Source organism: Phodopus roborovskii, unplaced genomic scaffold (genome assembly GCF_943737965.1).
Source record: "Phodopus roborovskii unplaced genomic scaffold, PHOROB, whole genome shotgun sequence".
Lineage (NCBI taxonomy): Eukaryota > Metazoa > Chordata > Mammalia > Rodentia > Cricetidae > Phodopus > Phodopus roborovskii.
The window spans coordinates 59,656-80,253 of NW_026126763.1; the positions used below are offsets into that span (position 1 = coordinate 59,656).

The 20,598-nt window shown below is 38.1% G+C and overlaps 1 protein-coding gene across 1 annotated transcript in view; it reads right to left on the minus strand.

Annotated features, from left to right (window-relative positions):
- The window catches only part of LOC127214572 (melanoma inhibitory activity protein 2-like), a gene marked incomplete at its 3' end in the record, with an annotated part of 82,280 nt that overhangs the window by 33,520 nt on the left and 28,162 nt on the right, over positions 1-20,598 (minus strand). Inside the window, 4 exon segments of the mRNA XM_051174943.1 lie at positions 5,125-5,160; positions 5,635-5,695; positions 7,102-7,203; positions 19,215-19,353. Of these exon segments, the coding sequence (XP_051030900.1) occupies positions 5,125-5,160; positions 5,635-5,695; positions 7,102-7,203; positions 19,215-19,353 (338 nt within the window).

Sequence of the window (20,598 nt, forward strand, 5' to 3'; positions counted from 1 at the left end):
AAAGAACCCCTCGACACATATAATCAAACATATGAATGAAGAAAGAATTTTAAGAGCAGCAAAGAAAAAAGACCAGGTAACATATAAAGGCAGACCAGTCAAAATTACACCGGACTTTTCCATGGAAACTCTCAAGGACCATAGGTCCTGGATATGTGGTTCTAAAAGTGCTAAAAGTCCATGGATGCCACCCCAGGATACTATGCCAGCAAAACTCCCAATCACTATAGACAGAAAAAAAGAATCAGCCAGATTTTCATAATACATATCTACATATCCAGGCCTACAGAAACTTCTGTAATGAAAACTCCAACACAAGGAAGTTATCTAGGCTCATGAAGACATAGGCAATAGATGACCCCAATTCATCAGAACCCAACTTAAAAACAGGGCAAATATATTCAGAATGCCATGGCCAACAAAATATCTAAAGCAAATAAGCATTAACAATCAATGGTACTTACTTTCCCTCAACATTAATGGTATTAAATCACATATAAAATGACACAGGCTAAATGGATAGCAGGACAGAATCCATCTTTCTGCTGAATACAAGAAACACAGATAAGCTTCAAAAGCAAACATTAACCCATAGCAAAGGGTAGTGAAAAGAACTTCCAATCAAATGGACCCAAGAAACAAGCAGGTGTGGCTCTCCTAATATGTAATAAGTTAGATTTTTAACCAAAATCAATCAAAACAGATGAATAAAGTCATTTCGTATTCATCGTAGAGAAACCCATCAGCACAAAATCTCAATTCTGGACATATATGTCCCAAATACAAAGGCACCCACATTTGTAAGAGAAGCACTACTAAAACTCAAAGTTTACATAAAACCTCACATACTCACAGTGTGATAATTCAACACCCCAATCTCACCACTAGACATTTCCACCAGATACAAACTTAACAAATAATCAAAAGAACTAACAGAATTTATGTCTCAATTGGGTTTAGCAGTCATCTATAGAACATTCCAACCAAACGCAAAAGAATGTACCTTCCTCTCTGCTCCACATGGAACCTTCCCTAAAATCGACCACATAACAAACCTCAACAGATACAAAAAATTGGAATAGTCCCCTGTATTTTATCAGACCGCCTTGCTTTCAAGCTGGAATTCAACAACAACACACCTCGCAGAAATCCTACAAACTCACAGAAACTGAACAGTGCACAATTGCACCTGGATCACAGAAGAAATAATGAAAGAAATGGAGGACTTCCTAGAATTCAACAAGAATGAGGACACAACTTATGCGAACTTATCGGACACCTTGAAAGAGTGCTATGAGGGAAGTTCATTGCGCTAAGTGCCCATATGAAGAAAACTGAGAATAGTCACATTAGAGAATTAACAGCAAAACTAAAAGCCCTAGAACAAAAAGAAGCAAACTCACCCCAGAGGTATAGAAGCAAGGAAATAATTTGAGGGCTGAAATCAATAAAGTAGAATCTTGGAAAACAATACAAAACTCAATGCAATAAAGAGTTCACTTTTTGAGGAAATGAACAAGATAGACAAATCTTTATCCAAACTAACACAAAAGCAGAGAGAGAATATACAAAATAACAAAATCAGAAACAAGAAAGGAGACATAGCAACCGACACTGGGGAAATCCAGACAAGTTTCAGGTCATACTTTGAAACCCTATGCTCCAGAAAATTTAAAAACTCAAAGTAAATGGACAAATTTCTCAATAACTATCACTAACTAAAATTAAATCAAGAACAGATGAGCACCTTAAAAATACCTATCATCCCCACTGAAATAGAGGCAGTCATTGGAAGCCTCCCAACCAAAAAAAGTCCAGGGCCAGATGGCTTCAGTGCTGAATTCTACCATAAATTCCAGCTAAAGCTAATAACGTAACTCCACAAATTGTTTCACAGAATAGAAGGAGAATGTTAATTACCAGACTCCTTTTGCAAGGCCACAATTACCTTGGTAACTAAGCCAAAAGAAGACACAACAAAAAAGAGAACTAAAGACCAATATTCCTCATGAATATTGAGGTAAAATTACTCAATAAAGTACTGGAAAATCGAATCCAAGAACACATCTGAGAAATCATCCAACATGACTAAATAGGCTTCATCCCTGGGTGACAGGGACAGGTCAACATATGAAAATCTATCAATGTGATCTACAATATAAACAAACTGAAAAAGGAAAACAGCGTAATCATGTCACTGGATGCTGAAAAACCTTTGAGATAGAGGTCTTGGAGAGATCAGGGATAACAGGAACATATCTAAATGAATAAAAGCAATATACAGTAAACCAACAGCCAACATCAAACAGAGTGGAGAGATTAAGGCAATTCCTCTAAAATCAGGAAAAGACAATGCTGCTTTCTTACTCTCAATATCTCTTCAATAATGTACTTGAAGTCCTAGTTAAAGCAATAAGACAACAAAAGGAGATCAAGAGGATACAAATTGGAAAGGAAGAAGTCAATCTGTCACTATTTGCAGGTAACATGATAGTTTACATAAGTGACCCAAAATAACTCTACCAAGAAACTCCTACCACTGACAAACACCTTCAGCAAAGTAGCAGGATACAAGATAAACTTAAAAAAATCAGTAACCCTAATTTATTCAGACGACAAAGAGGTAGAGAAAGAAATCAGAGAAACATCACCCTTTACAATAGCCACAAGCAACATAAAGTATCTTGTTGTAAAGCTTACCAAACAAGTAAAAGACCTATATAATAAGAACTTTGTGACTCTAAAGAAAGAAATTAAAGACGATACCAGAAAATGGAAAGATCTCCCATGCTCTTGGATAGGTAGGATAAACATAGTAAAAATGGAAATCTTACCACAAACATTCTCAGTTTCAATGAAATCCCTGTCAAAATCCCCACACAATTTATCACTGATCTTAAAACAATAATAATCAAGTTCATATGGAGAAAAAAATGACTGAGTATAAAAAAACAACCCTGTACAATAAATGAACTTCAGGAGGCATGACCATCTCTGATTTCAAGCTTTACTATAGAGATGTACTCTTGAAAACAGCCTGGTATTGGCAGAAAAATATACAAGTAGATCTATATAATCAAATAAAAAATCCTGACATTAACCCACACACCTACAAACAACTGATTTTTGATAAAACACCTAAAAGCATACAATGAGCAGAGGAAATCATCTTCAAAAAATGGTGCTGGCACAACTGGATGATAGTTTGTAGATGACTGCAAATTGACCCATGTCTATAGCCATACATAAAACACAAGTCAAAATGGATCAAGGACCTCAACATAAATCCATCCACACTGAACCTCTTAGATGAGAAAGTAGGAGGTGCCCTTGAAAAATTGGTACAGGAGACTGCTTTCTTAACATACCTCCGTTAGCACAGACAATTAATAAATGGTAGCACCTGAAACTGAGAAGTTTCTGTAAGGCAAAGGACACTTGACAAGACCCAACAACAGCCCACAGACTGGGAAAAGATCTTCACCAATCATACATCGGAGAGAGGGCCGATCTCCAAAATATACAAAGAACTCAAGAAACTAGTCACCAAACACCAAATAACCTATTAAAAATGGAGCACAGATCTGAAGAGAGAAATCTCAATTGTGGAAATCAAAAAGGCTTCAAGACTCTTAAGAAAGTACTCAACATCCTTAGCTACCGAGGAAATGCAAATCAAAACAATTTTGAGATAACATCTTACCAGAAATACTAAAATTAGGAACACCATGAGAACTTATGCTGGAGAGGATATGAAGAAACAGGATAACCCCTACACTGCTGTCAGGAGTGCAAACATGTACAGCCATTTTGTAGATCATTATGGTGATTCTAAGGAAAAATGGGAATCAGTCTATCACAGGACCCAGCAATCCCACACTTAGGCATATACCCAAATGATCCACATCCATGCAAAAAAGGTATCTGTTTACTATATTCATAGCAGCATTATTTGTAATTGCAAGAATCTAGAAGCAACCTAGATGCCCCTCAACAGAAGAATAGATAATGAATATGTGGCACATTTACACAATGGATTACTACTCTGCCAGAAAGAAAGAATGTAATATTGAACTTTGCAGTCAAGTGGATGGAACTTGAAGAAACCATCCTGAATGAGGTAACCCAGTAACAAAAAGAGGGACATGGTACTTATTCACTTATATGGATTTTAGACATAGAGCAAAGGATCACTGGCTTATAATTTACAGTGCCAGTGATGAGACTAGGATACAAGACATTTCTAAGAGATTCATACATGATCTCTCATGGGGGGGGAGGAAAAGATCTCCTGAGAATATTCAGAGTGGTTGGGCAGTAAGTGCATAGGGGACTAGGAGAAAGAGAAGGGCAGGAGAGGAAAACACATGACATGAGACTAGAAAGATTGAGTCAGGGAAGGAATAGACGAGAAAAAGAGAGAGAGAGAAATACCATAAAATAGGGAGCCAATATAGGATTCTATAAAAAATGATGTTTCTCTGTGTGTAATTATTTTCCAATTGTAATCATAAAAATCAATTTTAAACAAAAAGGAATTCAGTACAATACCCTGAGCTAGTAAAATGTTACAATTCACTTAACTGTTTTAAAATTTTATTTAGTTTTATGTGCATAAGTGTTTCTCCTGACTCTGATATACCTGGACTTATAAGGTGCTCACTGTATGACACATAAATATGAAGATGTACACATGTTAGGTGTGTGTGCATGCACACATGAGTGTGATTGGAGGTGTCTTAAGAGGACAGAAGAGGGTCTAAATTCACCTGGAAGTAGAAGACAGGCAAATGTGAATCATCTGACTTGCTCAGAACCAAACACAGCTCTGGTCCTCTGGAAGAGCAGCAAGTGCTGAGCTGAAATACTGAGCTCTCTCTCCAACCCCCAAAACTCCTTCTCAAGACTTTGTGATTTTAAAACTAATTATATTCAGAGGGAAATGTACAAGTAAAGCACAGAAATAAAAGATTAATTCTCAGTGCTTCCTATGGTCTGGCCTAAATATGATTTAAATACTGGTAAAATTAATAAAATTCATAGAAAGTGATTATTTTTAAATACCGTCTATACCTTTAACTAATATAACATGAATAGTATATGTTAGGGGACTTAAAAACTTACCCAATAGTCATGTTCCCTTTGTTCATGAGCCATAACCTAAAAAACAGATATTAAAATTATTCATAAATAAAAAACTTTCATTGCCACCACTAAAATTCATGGCCCAAACCATAATTCCCACTGCCGAGGCATCTCTGAAGCATTATAACCATTTTGAAAGCATAATTTCACATATACAGATGATTTTCTCTCCTGAAATTTTAAACAAACCTGAACATAAGGTTTTTAATGCCAACAAACTGCAGAAGATGATCAACTACTAGAGTTTCCAAGGAACAGATAACAAGCACAACATGGGACACTGATGGTGCCAGACAGTGCTGTGCTGTATAATACTCATTCCAAAAGAAAGGAAAGCTGCAGAAGTTTTTTATTTCAGCATCTTTGGCTCCCTGTGTATATTTCAGTTTCACAAAACACCTCAGGAGTGATGAAAGCTACAGTCCTGCATCAATTCTATCCAGTCAGAGTGCTCTAACTGCATATACAGCTGTCACTTGACACACATACCTGCACTTGATAGGAGCAAATTGTTCTCTCCAATTCTTCTTCGATATCCTTGGCACGCCGACTACATGGAACAAATAGTTACTCCACTGTGCTGACATATAATAAAGAATAACAGCATGTGGCTACAAGAATATTACTGAGTGTTCTTCCTTATTTAATTATAACCACAAGACTCCTCTTTTGAGAGATGCTGACAGGTATTAAAGACCATCTTCTCCTCCCCTAAGTCTAATGTCAATTAAACTATGTGAGCACTATTACTTGGATGTGCCTAACACGATGTCACAAAAATTTACACAGTACAGAAGGTCTCAAGCAGCCTGTTCAGGGGCTCAGTTACAATCTTACCATGCCTCCATCCTAAGTGCAAAAGTCTCAGGCACATGCAAGCATGCCTGATCATCTGGTTTTCATTTTCAGGACTCAAAATCATGAAAGATAAACTCAGATCCTATAAAATTAACAGAGTCCCAGAAAAGGAAATCGTTTTTGTTTGTTTTGTTTTGTTTGTTTGTTTGTTTGTTTACTTCAAGACAGGGTTTCTCTGAAGCCCCAACAGTCCTAGAACTGGCTCTGTAGACCAGGCTGGACTTGAACTCACAGAGATCCACCTGCCTCTGACACCAATGCTCAGCTCAGGAGAGGAACTCTTAAGAGGTAAAAGTATAACTAACTTACTGTCTTTATGAAACAAAAAAGTAATTTGTCCTTTTACAAAAAGCCCAAACTTACCCTTCCTAAGGTTGATAGAAGTGTCTTATGACTCAAGTTGCTGTGGTGATCCTCTAACAGACATTCTAGTGTTTCCTCAGGTCCACTGAGGACTGAACCAAAGACTAGCTAAGCATTTACTAAAATTCTAAGAGTGGCTTGTTCATTTCATGGCAAACTTGCTGAATGCTAATACTGTGTATATTCTTTCCCAGCTGAAAAAATATTCATGAATGAGCTTGAATTAACTGCTCATCATGTCCTTCTTGACGACAGGGTCTCATGCAGGTCAAGCTAGTTTCAAGCTCACGATTTAGCCAATATTGGTCTTGATCTTGTGACCATTCTTTTCCACCTCCCAGTGCCAACACACACAACATCCATACCTATTTATAAACTTCTTCATGTTAACATAAAATATGCTTATACTTATATGTCAAAATCCCCAAAAAGAAAATTTTCCTTTTTATATTCTCTGAATATCAACAAAATTCCACGAAATTCAAATACAAAGTAATGAAACAAAAATATGCCAATTCACTTAGTAGTTGTGTTAGGACACACAAGCCTTTAGTCCTAGCACTTGGTAGGCATAGGCAGGCAGATCTTTGAGTTCAAGGCAAGTCTGCCTCCAGAAAGAGTTCCGGATGGGTCAGGGATACAGAGACCTTGTCTGAGATCAAACAAAACAACAAAGCCATTTTATTTTACTGCTTCCTGATGCCAAGCATCAAAATAAGAAAGAGGATGTCTTACCTATAGGTGTCTAGTTCTTTGTTCACATGGTTGGTTCTCTTGTTGACTTTGAAAAGTTCTTCCTCTTTCTCCAATCGACAATTTTCCTCCACTGTTATTTTCCTTAAAAAAAAAGAGTTTTTCATTCCTTTTAATGTATGTAATCAATATAATCAACTACAATCACAAACAGTGTATCACACAAAGCAATTGCCATACACCACAGCAAAGGCCATGTGCAAAAAAACAAGAAAAAAAAAATTGTGTGTCTCTGATATGAAATTTGGCACTGGGAAAAAGTGTGGTTGCAACAAACCCTCCACTTCTGTGGAACTTCCTGGCTCTGCTCTGAACCCACTGGACCCACCTATCCACTCAGGTACACCTTGATGCTACACTTTGAACCCCACCAACTGGCCTCTGCCAGGGGAGCAATCTCCAAGAGAACTTGGATTATCCATGGTTGCAGACATCGAACTCCTGACCCAACTACATTCACCAGGACAGCAGCGTAAAGAGAGACAGAAACTCCACCTTCACACACTGGAATAAGTGATGGGAAGACAGAAATAGAAGAAAATGCCCAACAATAGAAATAAGAGTATGATAAACCAGAATCTAGGGACTCGACACCAAAAAGAACTAAACATATCAAAACAGATGAAGAAGAGTATGACTTAAAAAAAAAAAAAGTTCTTAAAAATAACACAGGCCCTCAAAGATGCTATGAAAAAAAAATCCCTTAAAGAAATGGAAGAAATCCAGACTAATGTGGTTTGATCAACAGAGTACAAGGTGATCCTACATTCAAAACAGCTGGACAAAGCAGCCTTACAGACTTCTGCCAGGATTTCTGAATCTTCTTCGAATCCCCCGTAACTGCGCCCCTTACCAGCAGGAAGTAGTTTGGAAAGAACGCCCAAATTCCCAAATATTGTGTATATATGTTTGTTTTCATTTAAATGGACTTTGTTATATAAAATAAATTAAGAAAAGAAATGCAAAAAAAAAAAACAAACAATAAATTGGAAGAAATAGAGAAAAAGGACACAGAATATATGAATGAAATAAAAAATCTCTTAAAGAAAGTATAGAAAGCAAAGAAAAACAATAAAACAGATGAAGGAAGCAATTCAAACTGTTCAAGACCTGAAAACTGATATAGAGACAATAAAGAAATCCCTAATTGAGGGAACGCTTAAAACAGAAAACCTGGGTAAATGATCAGGAACTACAGACACAAGCGTAACCAACAGAATATAAGAGATTGAAGAGAGAATCTCAGGAGTTGAAGATAAACTACAGGAAATAGATTCATTGACCAAAGAAAATCTTAAATCCAACAAAACGTAGTAGAAATGTGGGATAACATGAAAAGGCCAAACCAAAGAATAATAGGCAGAGAAGAAGGTGAAGAACCCCAGCTCAAAGATGCAGAAAATATATTCAAAAAATCATTGAAGAAAACTTTCCCAATCTGAAGAGAACTTTTCCAATTTGAAGAAATTATGCTAATGAAAATACAAGAAGCATACCCAAAACCAAATACACAGGACATAAAACAAAACAAAACAAAACAAAAAAACTCCCCTTGACTCATCATAATCAAAACATCTAACATACAGAATAAATAAAAAAATATAAAGGACAAGAAGAACAAAGGCCAGGTAATTTATAATGGCAGACCTATCAATCAAAATATCAAAATTACACCTGACTTCTACATGGTAACTCTCAAGGCCAGAATGTCCTGGATAGATGTTCTACAAGTACTAAGAGTTCACAGATTCCAGCCAAGGCTACCATACCCAACAAAACTCTCAATCACTGTAGATGGAGAAAACAAGTTATTTAATGACAAAGCCAGATTTTCACAATACATATCCACAAATCCAGCCATGGAGAATGTTCTGGAAGGAAAACTCCAACACAAGGACGTTAACTACAATAACAAACAACTAGCCAATCGATAACACCCCTTCACCAGAACCCAAATGTAAAAGCATAGGAAATATACACAACAATACCACTGCCAACAACAACAAAATGAAATCTAAAACAAATAAGAATTAACAATTAATGAATGAATGGTCCTTACTTTCCACCAACATTAATGGTCTTAACTTGCATATAAAAAGACACAGTCTAATAGAATTGACCTGAAGACAGAATCTACCCTTTCGGTGTAAAAAAGAAACACATCTAAGCTTCAAAGACAGATACTAACCTAGAGAAAAAGGGTTGGGGAAAGAACTTCCAATCATTTGGGCCCAGGCAGCAAGAAGGTGCAGTTATCCCAATATCTACCAAGTTAGACTTCAAACCAAAATCAACCAAGAAAGATAAAGAAGGCCATTTCATACCCATCATAGGAGAAGTCCATCAGTACAAAGTCTCAATTCTGAACATCTATGCTCCATATACAAAGGCACCCACATATATAAAATAAACACTAATAAAACTGAAAGCTCACATAAACCTCACACATTACCAAACTTTTTATGGGGCTTGTTACACAAGTCACACAAATGCACAAATAAGAAAGAGAACTACAGACCAACATCACTCATGAACATTGATCCAAATATACTATATTAAATACAGGTATATTGAATACAAATTCACATCAGAGGACTCATCCAACATGATCAAATAGGCTTCATCCCAGGGATGCAGGGATGGCTCAACTTACAAAAATCTATCAATGAGACCCACAATAAAAACAAATGGAGAAGGAATAACAACATTATAATCCCACTAAGATGCTGAAAAGGCCTTTGAAAAAATTGAACATCCTTGGAAAGATCAGGGAAAACAGAAACATACCTAAATATAATAAAAGCAATATATAGTAAACCAACAGCCAACATCATACTGAAAGGAGAGAAGCTTAAGGCAATTCCTCTAAAATGAAGAACATGACAAGACTGCCCTCTCTCTACATATCTCTTCAATAATGTACTTGAAGTTCTAGTTAAAGCAATAAGAAAACAAAGGGAGAACAAAGGGATACAAATTTGAAAGGAAGAAGTCAAAATGTCACTATTTGCAGATGATATGATAGTTTCCATAAGTGGTCCGATAAACTCTACCAGGGAACTCCTATGGCTGGAAAACACATTCAGCAAATTACCAGGATACAAGATTAAGTTAAAAAAAAAAAAAAAAAACCTTATGTCTACTATATACAGACGATGATGTGGCAAAGGAAGAATTCACAGAAACATCTAATGGATCAAAGACCTCAACATAAAACCAGCCACACTTAGAAGAGAAAGTGGGAGGCACTCTTGAACAAATTGGTACAGGAGACAGCTTCCTGAACATAACACCAGTAGCCCAGTCACTGAGATTGGTAATCCATAAATGGGACCTCCTCAAATTGAGAAGCTTCTGTAAGGCAAAGTACACAGTCAGCAAGACCAAATGGCAGTGCACAGACTGGGAAAATTCTTCACCAACCCAACATCTGACAGAGGGATGATCTCTACAATAGACAAATAACTCAAGAAACTAGTTACCAAAACAACAAATGAAGAGAGAATTCTCAATAGAGGAATCAAAAATGGCTGAAAGAGACTTAAGAAAGTGCTTAACAGTCTTTTAGCCAACAGGGAAATGCAAATCAAAACAACTTTGAGTTACCATATTATTCTTGCCAGAATGACTTAACTTAGAAACACCAATGGCAGCTTATGGTGGAAAGAATGTGGGGAAAGGGTAACACTCCTTCACTGCTGGCAGGAGTGCAAATTTGTACAGCCATTTTGGAGATCAGTATTGTGGTTCCTCAGGAAAATCGAAATCAGTTTACCACAAGCCCTGGCAATTCCACCCTTGGGCATATACACATCCATGTTAACAGAGACATCTGATCATCTGTGTTCATAGCAGCATTATTTGAAATAGCAAGAATCTGGAAGCAACCTAGAAGCCCCTCATCTGAAAATTGATAAAGATGTCCATTTACACAATGGAATACTACTACTCTGCTGAAAAAAAAAAAAAAAAAAAAAAAAGAACAATGGAATCTTGAAATTTGTAGGTACATGGATGGAACTTGAAGAAATCATCCTGATTGAGGTAACCCACTCATAAAAAGAGGAACATGGTATTTACTCACTTATATATGGATTTGAGACATAGAGCAAAGGATTGCCAGCATATAAGTCTCACCGCGAGAGAAACTAGTATACAAGGAGGAACCAAAGACAATAATACAAGGTCCCTCACAGAAGGGGAAAGGACAGGATCCCCTGAGCATATTGGGAGTGGGTGGGGTCAGTGAGTGGAGTGTCAGGAGAAAGAGAAGGGGAGGAGCGGAGCACATGTGGGACCAGGAAGATTAAATTGGGAGACTAATACATGAGAGAGAAAAAGAAAGAGAATATAATAGAGGGAGCCATTATAAATTTGAAGAGAAAATTGACTCAGAGACCTACAAGGATAACCCCAATTATCAATCTGAGCAATCGTAGAAAGTCTACCTTAAATTCCCTTCCCTGATAATGAGATAGATAACTAATTTATATGCCATCATTAAGCCCCCACCTAGTAGCTGATGGCAATACAAGCAGAAACTCACAGCTAAACACTGAGCTGAACTCTTGGAATCCAGTTGTAAAGAGGGATGAGTGATAAGAAAAGTGGTCAAGACCAGGCTACTGAAACCAACACATACAGCTAACCTGAACAAGGGTCAGCTCATGGCCCCCCAGACTGATAGCTGGGAAACCAGCATTGTACTGAATCAGATCCCTGAAAGTGGACCTCAGTTAGAAGGCCTGGGCAGTCTAAGGGACCTCTGACAGTTATACCAGGATGTGTCTGTGGTGCATAAAAGGACTTTGGGAGCACATTCCCCGTGGAGGAATACTCCTTTAGCCTAGAAGCAGGAGGGAAGTTCTAGATACTACTCCAAATGATTAGACAGATTTTGATGTCCCCTCTTGGATGGCATCACCCTCCCTGTAGAGTTGGGGGGGGGATGGGATGTGAGGGTGTGAGCGGGCCATTATGGAAGGAGGGAGTGGGAACTAGGATCAAGTTTTATTATAGTAAGTCACTATGTTTGTTAGTAAGAGGGCCAATAACTACAACTATGGCTTGTGTTGTTTTGTTTGGTTTTTATGACAGTGTCTCATAATGTAGACCTGAAAATCACATTTTAAACCAGATTAGCCTCTAATTCACATAGATCCACCTGTGTTTGCTTCTTGAGTGCTTGAAGTAAAGTTTGTAGACCCAATATTTTTAATTGGTAGTCAAAAATAATAAGAGAGTGAGCCCAATCCCCACAGAGGGATAGTCTCTTAGCCTAGACACAAAGGGGAGGACCTAGGCTTTGCCCCAAATGATGTGACAGACTTTGATGATCCACCATTGAAGGCCTCACCCTTTCTATGCAGCAAAAGAAGGATGTGATGGGGTCTTGGGAAGATGGGATGGAGAGAGAACTGGGATTGATATCTAAAATAATATTGTTTCTAATTTAAACTTTTAAAAAGGAAAAAATAACAAGAGAATAAATAATCCCAGCACTAGCAGTAACCCTGCACTACTTTTCTTCTTTTACTAACGAGTAACAGGTAAATTATTGAACAGTTACTGTGTGCCAGAACTGTTACGAGACATTTCTGTGGGCAATTAAACTAGTCAACAGCCATACAAAACTATTATTTCCATTGCATAAAAATGAAAACAAGGTACAGAGAAAGCAGTCAGATACCATGTAACAATAAGTCTCTGAGAAATGAAGCAACAAGGCATTTCATCACTGTGTGGACATCAGAGTATACTTAAAGAAACAAAGATGGCAAAGAATCAATGGGTGGCATTGTCCTATTTGTGGTCCATTTTGAACCACCATGTTATTATATGACACATGATTGTCACCGGGAGCAGGCTTTGGGAGCATATGGCCTCTTCCTACTTCTAGTTTTATCCGTCTTCTTCAACTTTAAGGGGGTTATGATCTCTCCTCTTCCTGCTCTAAGAACATGCTCCCATGCTCCCCTCACTATCATGGGCTCTCCCTTTGGAACTGTACACCAAAACAAGTTCTCCCATCTACTAGTTGCCTTGACCTGAATAGTTTGGTATTTAGGTGCTTTTGTTTGTTTGTTTGTTTTCTTTTCTGCCATTGTATTTTATCACAGCAACAGAAAAGTAACTAATACAACCTAAATGTTGAAATTTAAACTCTACTGATAGAACTTCGAAGAGAAATCACATATATAAAGCAGTATACTAAACTTCTAGATTCAAATATTTCACTTCTTCCCAATATTAAACTTAAAGAGCTGAACATAATGTATCAGTCATGAAAAAAAAAACAAGAAAATAACGTGAATGAAAAAAAGCAATATAGAAAATAAGTTAACCAAAAGTATAGCCTATAGAGGCAAGAACTTATTCTGATATTTATACAGTTTTACAAAGTTTCTATGTCCTACCCTGAAGAACAGCTTGTGGCATAATTCAGCTTGATCTGTGAGTTGATTCAGAGCAGAATATATAATACTATTCAAAATAGACATACTCATTGGGCTTTTTGTCAACTTCTCACAAACTACAGAAACTTGGCAAAAGAGAATCTCTACTGAGAAAAATAACTCCCCAGGACGTGCTTGAGGCAAGCCTGTGGGCATGTTCTCCATGACTAATTGATGTAAGAGAGACCCCAGCCAATGCAAGTGGTGCCACCCCTGGGTTATATAAAGAAGCTGATCAATCCATGGAAAGCAACGCAATAAACAGTCCTCCTCCATGGCCTCAATTTCAGTTGTGCCTAGACTTTTCATTATGACCAGTGTGATCAGGACAGCAACAGAAAATAAAGTAATACATTAAATCACAGTGTGAACACATACAAACAGAACACAATGCATATTTTCACCACTACTTTGAAAATGGACAAAAAAAATGTGTTGCACCTTTGAATTTTTAAGCATTATTCATTAACTTCATTAACTCATTAACCATTAACTGGTAAATTAGCAAATACTGGGGCCACTGGTTCCTGGGGTAATACAGGATTACTTCTCTGTTGATCACTTTTCATGAAACATATGATGTAAAGAATACACAACTTTGAATCCTGTGTATTTTATTTAAAACTCGCCATGGGACTGGAGAGATGGCTCACACCTAAGAGTGCACAAACTGCTCTGGCAGAGGACACAAGTTCAGTAATCAGTAACCACATGGCAGCTCACAAGCATTTGTAACTCAGTTTCAAGAGATCCAATGCCTTCTTCGGGCCTTAGAGAGCACCAGGCACAGGCATTGTGCATAGACATACATACAGGAACTCTCACATACACATAAAATGAAAATAAATATCCATGGGCAGGAGCAATAGTTCAGCCATTAAGAAGAGTACATCCTGCTCTTGCAGAGGACCTGAGCTCAGTTCCCAAGACCCATATCCAGTGACTCATAACAGCATGTTATCTACAATTCCAGGGAGGGCCAACATTTCTGACTTCTACATGCACCAGCACTTATTTTTACAGGTTCACACACATCATACATAATTTAAAAGAGCAAATCACAGTTTTGTTTCTTTATTTTGCTTTGGTTGATAAGATGGGGTTTCTCTATGTAGCTTTGTAGACCAGACTCACAAAGATTCAGTAGCCTCTGCCTCCTGAGTGCTGGGATTAAACGTGTACACCATCCATGCCCAGCATAATAAATCATTTTTTAAAACTAGATAAAATCTACAATGGTGGAAAACATCTGTTCCAAGCACTTGGGAAGTGACAGCAGAAAGATCAGGAGTTAAAAGTCACAGCTGACTGTAATCAGGGTCAAGCCAGCATGGACTACATGAAACAGTCTCGAACAAAATAAAACACATCTTGGTTAACATAAGTTGTGTATTTCCTAAAGTAAATTCCCAACCAACAGCACTGTAAGTTAAGACAAAACAAAGTTAATCTTATACATGGCATTTTTTTCACAAAGTATATTATGGCCTTCTCACCATCAAGAACACGTGACAGCACTCAAGCACATGCTTGGGTTCTATGTGAACAGGTACCTCACCAAATAAACAATTCTAAAAAGAAGAGGTAGTCAGAGAAGACAATTGTTTACAGAATGAGAACTGAAAGAAATTGCTGTGTTAGCCCTCAACCAGGAGTTCTCACACTGGGCCTCTCAGAATCTTCATCATTCTCAGTTTACAAATCAAAGGCCAGCAAATCTCTGGGGAAAAAAAAACAGGCTTTAAGGTTACAAACAAATTTAACAATGGAATTTACATCGCACACACACATACATAAATACATGCACACTTAATGTATGAAGGAATAGGACAGACAAGGGACTTCCAAAGGGCAATAAAAGTCAAAGTGTGCTTGGTTTTATAATGAAAACTCTAAACTATAATTCTTATTAGGAAATCTGCAATTGCAAGATTGGTATCACAAGGGTCTTTTCTCTGCCTTATCTGGACATGTCAGGGCAATGTCTCATATTGCCATCAATATTTAAATACACTGAGTACAATTTTATTTATTTATTTTCATTTTACATATTAATCCCAGTTCCCCCTTCCTCCCTCCCTGTTTCCCTCTGTTCATACCCCCATGCCCCCCGACCACACTCCTCTCCCACCCCCACTCCACATGTAGGGTGATGTCTTCCAGGAGGGGTCATCTAAATCTGACACATCATTTGGAGTAGGGACTAGGCCTTCTCTCCTGTCTCTAGGTTAAGGGAGTATCCCTCCATGGGGGATGTGCACCCAAAGTCCTTTTGTGCACCAGGTACATATCCTGTTTCCACTGTCAAGGTCCCTTAGACTTCCCAGGCCTTCCGGCAGAGACCCATGTTTAGGGAGTCTGAGTCAGTCCAATGCTGGAATCCCAGCTATCAGTCTGGGGGCCTAGTAGCTCCTCCTTTTTTCAGGTTGGCTGTCTCAATGTATATTTGTAGCCTGGTCTTGTCCTCTCTCTCTGCTTCTGAATTCCTGTTTTGCTCAGTGGTTACTTGTGGGTGTCTGCTTCTGTTTCCATCTGCTGCTAGATGATAGCTCTATGATGGTGGATAAGACAGTCCTCAATCTCATTATCAGGGAAGGGCATTTATGGTAGCCCTTCCACTGTTGCTCAAATTGTTACTTGCAGTGAGACTTGAAGGTCTCTGGATATTTCTCTAGGTTCATTTTTCTCTTCAAACATATAATTGCTCCCTCTATTATGTTCCCTCTCTCTTCTCATCTATTCCTCCCCTGACTCAATCTTCCTAGGCCCACATGCTTTCCTCTCCTCCCCTTCTCTTCCTCCTAGCTCCCTCTCCACTCACTGCCCCACCACTCCCCATATGCTCAGGAGATCTTGTCCCTTTCCCCTTCTGTGAGGGAACTTATATGAATCTCTTAGAATCCTCTTTGCATCTTAATTTCTTTGGCAGTGTTAATTATAGGCTGGTGATCCTTTGCTCAGTCTAAAATACATATATGATTGAGTACATACAATTTTATTCTTTTTGTGACTGGGTTACCTCATTCAGGATAGTTTCTTGAAGGTCCATTCACTTTACTGCAAATTTCAAGATTCTATTCTTTTCTTTTCCGGCAGAGTAGTATTCCATTGTGTAAATGTGCTATATCTTCTTTATCCATTCTTCAGTTGAAGGGCATGTTGGTTGCTTCCAGATTCTTGTGATTACAAACCATGCTTCCATGAACATAGTAGAACAGAAATCTGTGTTGCATGGATGTGGATCAGTTGGGTATATGCCTAAGATGGCGATTGCCGGGGCCTGTGGTAGACTGATTCCCATTTTCCTGAGGAACCGCCTTAATGATCTCCAAAATAACTGTACAACTTTGCACTCTCACCAACAGTGGAGGAGTGTTCCCCTTTCTCCACATCCTGTCCAGCATAAGTTGTTCTTGGTGTTTCTAATTTTAGCCAATCTGGCAGCAGTAAGATGGCATCTCGAAGTTCCTTTATTTGCATTTCCCTGATAGCTAAGGACTGTGAGTACATTCTTTAGTGCCCTTCAGCCTTTTAAATTTCCTCTATTGAGAGTTCTCTATTAAGGTCTGGACCCCATTTTTAATAGGGTTATTTGGTATTTTGTTGACTAGTTTCTTGAGTTCTTTGTATATTTTGGAGATCAGCCCTCTGTCAGATGTAGGATCGGTGAAGATATTTTCCCATTCTGTGGGCTGCCGTTTGGTCTTGTCAAGTGTGTCCTTTGCCTTATAGAAGCTTCTCAGTTGGGGAGGTCCCATTTATTAATTGTACATCTCAGTGTCTGTGCTACTAGAGTTATGTTCAGGAAGCAGTCTTCTGTACCAGTTTGTTCAAGGGTACTTCCCACTTTCTCTTCTAGGAGGTTCTACGAGTTTCAGTGTGGAAGGACATATGATGAGGTCTTTGATCCACTTGGACTTGAGTTTTGTGGATGGCGATAGACATGGGTCTATCTGCAGTCTTTTACCCACCATCATCCAGTTGTGCCAGCACCATTTGTTGAAGATGTTTTCCTCCTCACGGTATATACTTTCAGCTGTTTTGTCCTAAATCAGGTGTCCGTAGCTGTGTGGGTTAATGGCAGAATATTTGATTTAATTTCATTGGTGACCTTGTCTGTTTTTGTGCCAATACCAGGCTGTTTTCAGGACTATAGGTCTGTTGTAGAGCTTAAAGTTGAGGATGGTGATGCCTCCTGGAGTTTCTTTATTGTACAGGATTGTTTTAGCTATCCTGATTTTATTTCTTTTTCTGTATAAAGTTGATTATTATCCTTTCAAGGATATTGAAGAATTGATTGAGCACAAATATTGATTGGAAACCCACTATTTTCCTTTCAGTTTAGGCACTGGGAATATAAATAAAAGTACCATACTTCTTACAGAGTTTAAATTAATGTGAAGCGGAGGACGTTTAGAGAACAAAACAAGATGTGACGAGAAATAACGGAACAAAATAAGAGATATTGGTTTAGTTAGGGTACCGAGAAAGCCTTCTTTAAGATGACAGCGGGACCCCACATCTGAATGAAACATAGATTCAAAAATGCAAGCACATAGAACACCACATAGTGAAAAAAATAAAAAGAAGGAAAGAAAAAGCTTGAAAGATGAAAGACCTTACCATACAGATGTGCTGGGCACACCAAAAATGAAGAAAGCCAATGGCAATAGATAGCAACAAAGAAAAGAGACATAGAATAGTCTATAGCTTCTCACAAGGTGGGTATGGTAAACTTGTTTCTGAGAATCTTGTTTTAAGTCTGTTTAAAACATTTGAGGGGGGGGTGCAGGAAAGACTGTGACAGTATGCACAATTTATGTTTTAGGAGTTATTCTGAGTTTACAGAGAAAAGACAGTGTAGGAAGATATAAAGACATTCATAGGGCTACTGTAATGAACCAACTACTGCTAATGATGGCTTTAACCAGAGTATTGGTAGATGATAAAAAGCCATCAGATTAAAGGTTAAGAAATTTGACAGAATTTGATGATAAGACAAACAAATATGGGACACAAAAGGGGCACTGAAGGATGACTAGCAGCTGCCCTGTTCACAAATACAATGATACTGCCATTTAGTAACTACATCAAAGAATATTAAGCAAGACTAACTTGCGCAGAAGAAAGGAGTCAGTTTTATATACAATAGGAAGTTCCATCCAAAGACACCGCTCAGATTCCTGGACCCTGTATGTCAGCATGAGTTTAAGGCAATGATCTGATAAATGTTACCAGATACTGAGAAAGGTAGCTTGGGAATTCCAACATATTTACATTTTGTTCATGAAGAAAATCGTCCAAGACAAAATAACATTCTTAAAAATGAATGATGTAGCCAGGTGATGTAGGGCACTCCTTTAAAACTAGCAGTCAGGAAGCAAAGGCAGGTGGATCTCTCTTAGTTCAAGGCCAGCCTGGTCTACAGAGTGAGTTCCAGGATAGGCTGCAAAGCTACACAGACAAATCCTGTCTTGAAAACACAAAAAAACACCAAATTAAAAAAAAAAAAAAGAAACAACATGAATGATTCTATGTAATTGATAACATCCAATAATCAATGTGTAAAGCCTCTAATACATAACATGCATTTAAAGACATTTCACTTGCCATTCACTGGAGTTACCAAACACCTCTCACCTGTGAAGCATCCTTTCATTGTCTTGGTACAGCTCCCTCATCACTGTGATTTTCCTTTGAAGCTTCTGTTTCTCGATTTCAAGTTGTGTATTACCTGACTGCAAAGACACTTGTTCAGACTTGAGACTTCGCATATGCTCTAGACAAAGGTACAAAATCATAAAGAAACTAAAGGAATTAAAGAAATTCTTCAGTTCTTAATAAAGAAATTAAAGGAATTTCATACAATTAAAAACATATTAAAAATATTAACGATACACAAAGTTGGTCAGATCACTGTGACTTCAAAACCCACCTACTTTATAAAGATACTAATGCAAAGAAGCCTTAAAAAACAACACAAATTATTTTACCATTATACACTCAAGCTCTTTTTTCTAGTGTCTTACTTTATCTCATTTTAAAACTTTTAAAACTAAGTGTTTGGGAGACGTGGAGGGCAGGGGCTCAGAGGGAAGGGGACTGGGAAAAAGTATAGCTCAATTAAAAAAACGTGTGTGTGTGTGTGTGTGTCTGTGTGTGTGTGTGTGTGTGTGTGTGTGTGTGTGTGTGTGTGTGTGTTCACCTCAGCCTGCATGCCCAGGTGGGCAAAGGTCAGAGGACAACTAGCAGGGGTCTGTTCTCTCCTTCCACTGGAGACTGAATTCAGACCATCAGGCTCAGAAGAAGGGGCTTTTATGCACTGAACCCAGACACTATAATAGGGCACTGTACAGGCCAGGTGCAGTAATTTTAAGCCTATATAAAGCAGACATGTGAGAAGCTGAGGTAGAAATGTGAGGACTTCAAGAAGCCTGGGGTTACATAGAAACATGCATTTAAAGGAAGGACACTATAAATTACCAAAAAGGCCAGAATCTATGGGAGATGAGAGATGGTTAGAGAAAAATGCTCCCATATGTTAAAAATTAATTATTGAAAAATTTTATGACGCATTAAGGAAAGAATGTTGGAGCTGGAGACATGGCTCAGCAGTTAAGAGCAATGAATGCTCTTCCAGAGAACCTTGGCTCAATTCCGATCACCCACAGGGCAGCTCAAAACTGTCTGTAACTCCAGTTCCAGAGGATCTGACACTCTCACACAGACATATATGTGAGCAAACTCCCAATAAAGTAAATAAATAAAAAACATTAAATAATTTTTTAAAACACCATGGAAAAAGAAAAGGTGGATTTGGAGGAACGCTCTACACACACAAGAGTTTCCCATATTATTTGGTGGGGGGGATTAAGACTGGCCAAGAGAAGGAGTAAACAATGGAATAACTGGTGAACTAATTGCTTGCTACACTGGTACTTCCTACTAAGATACATGTACGTTAATGTATGCCTCGATAAAGCTGCCTTGAAAACAGAGTGCCTATTCCTCTCTGTATCTTCCA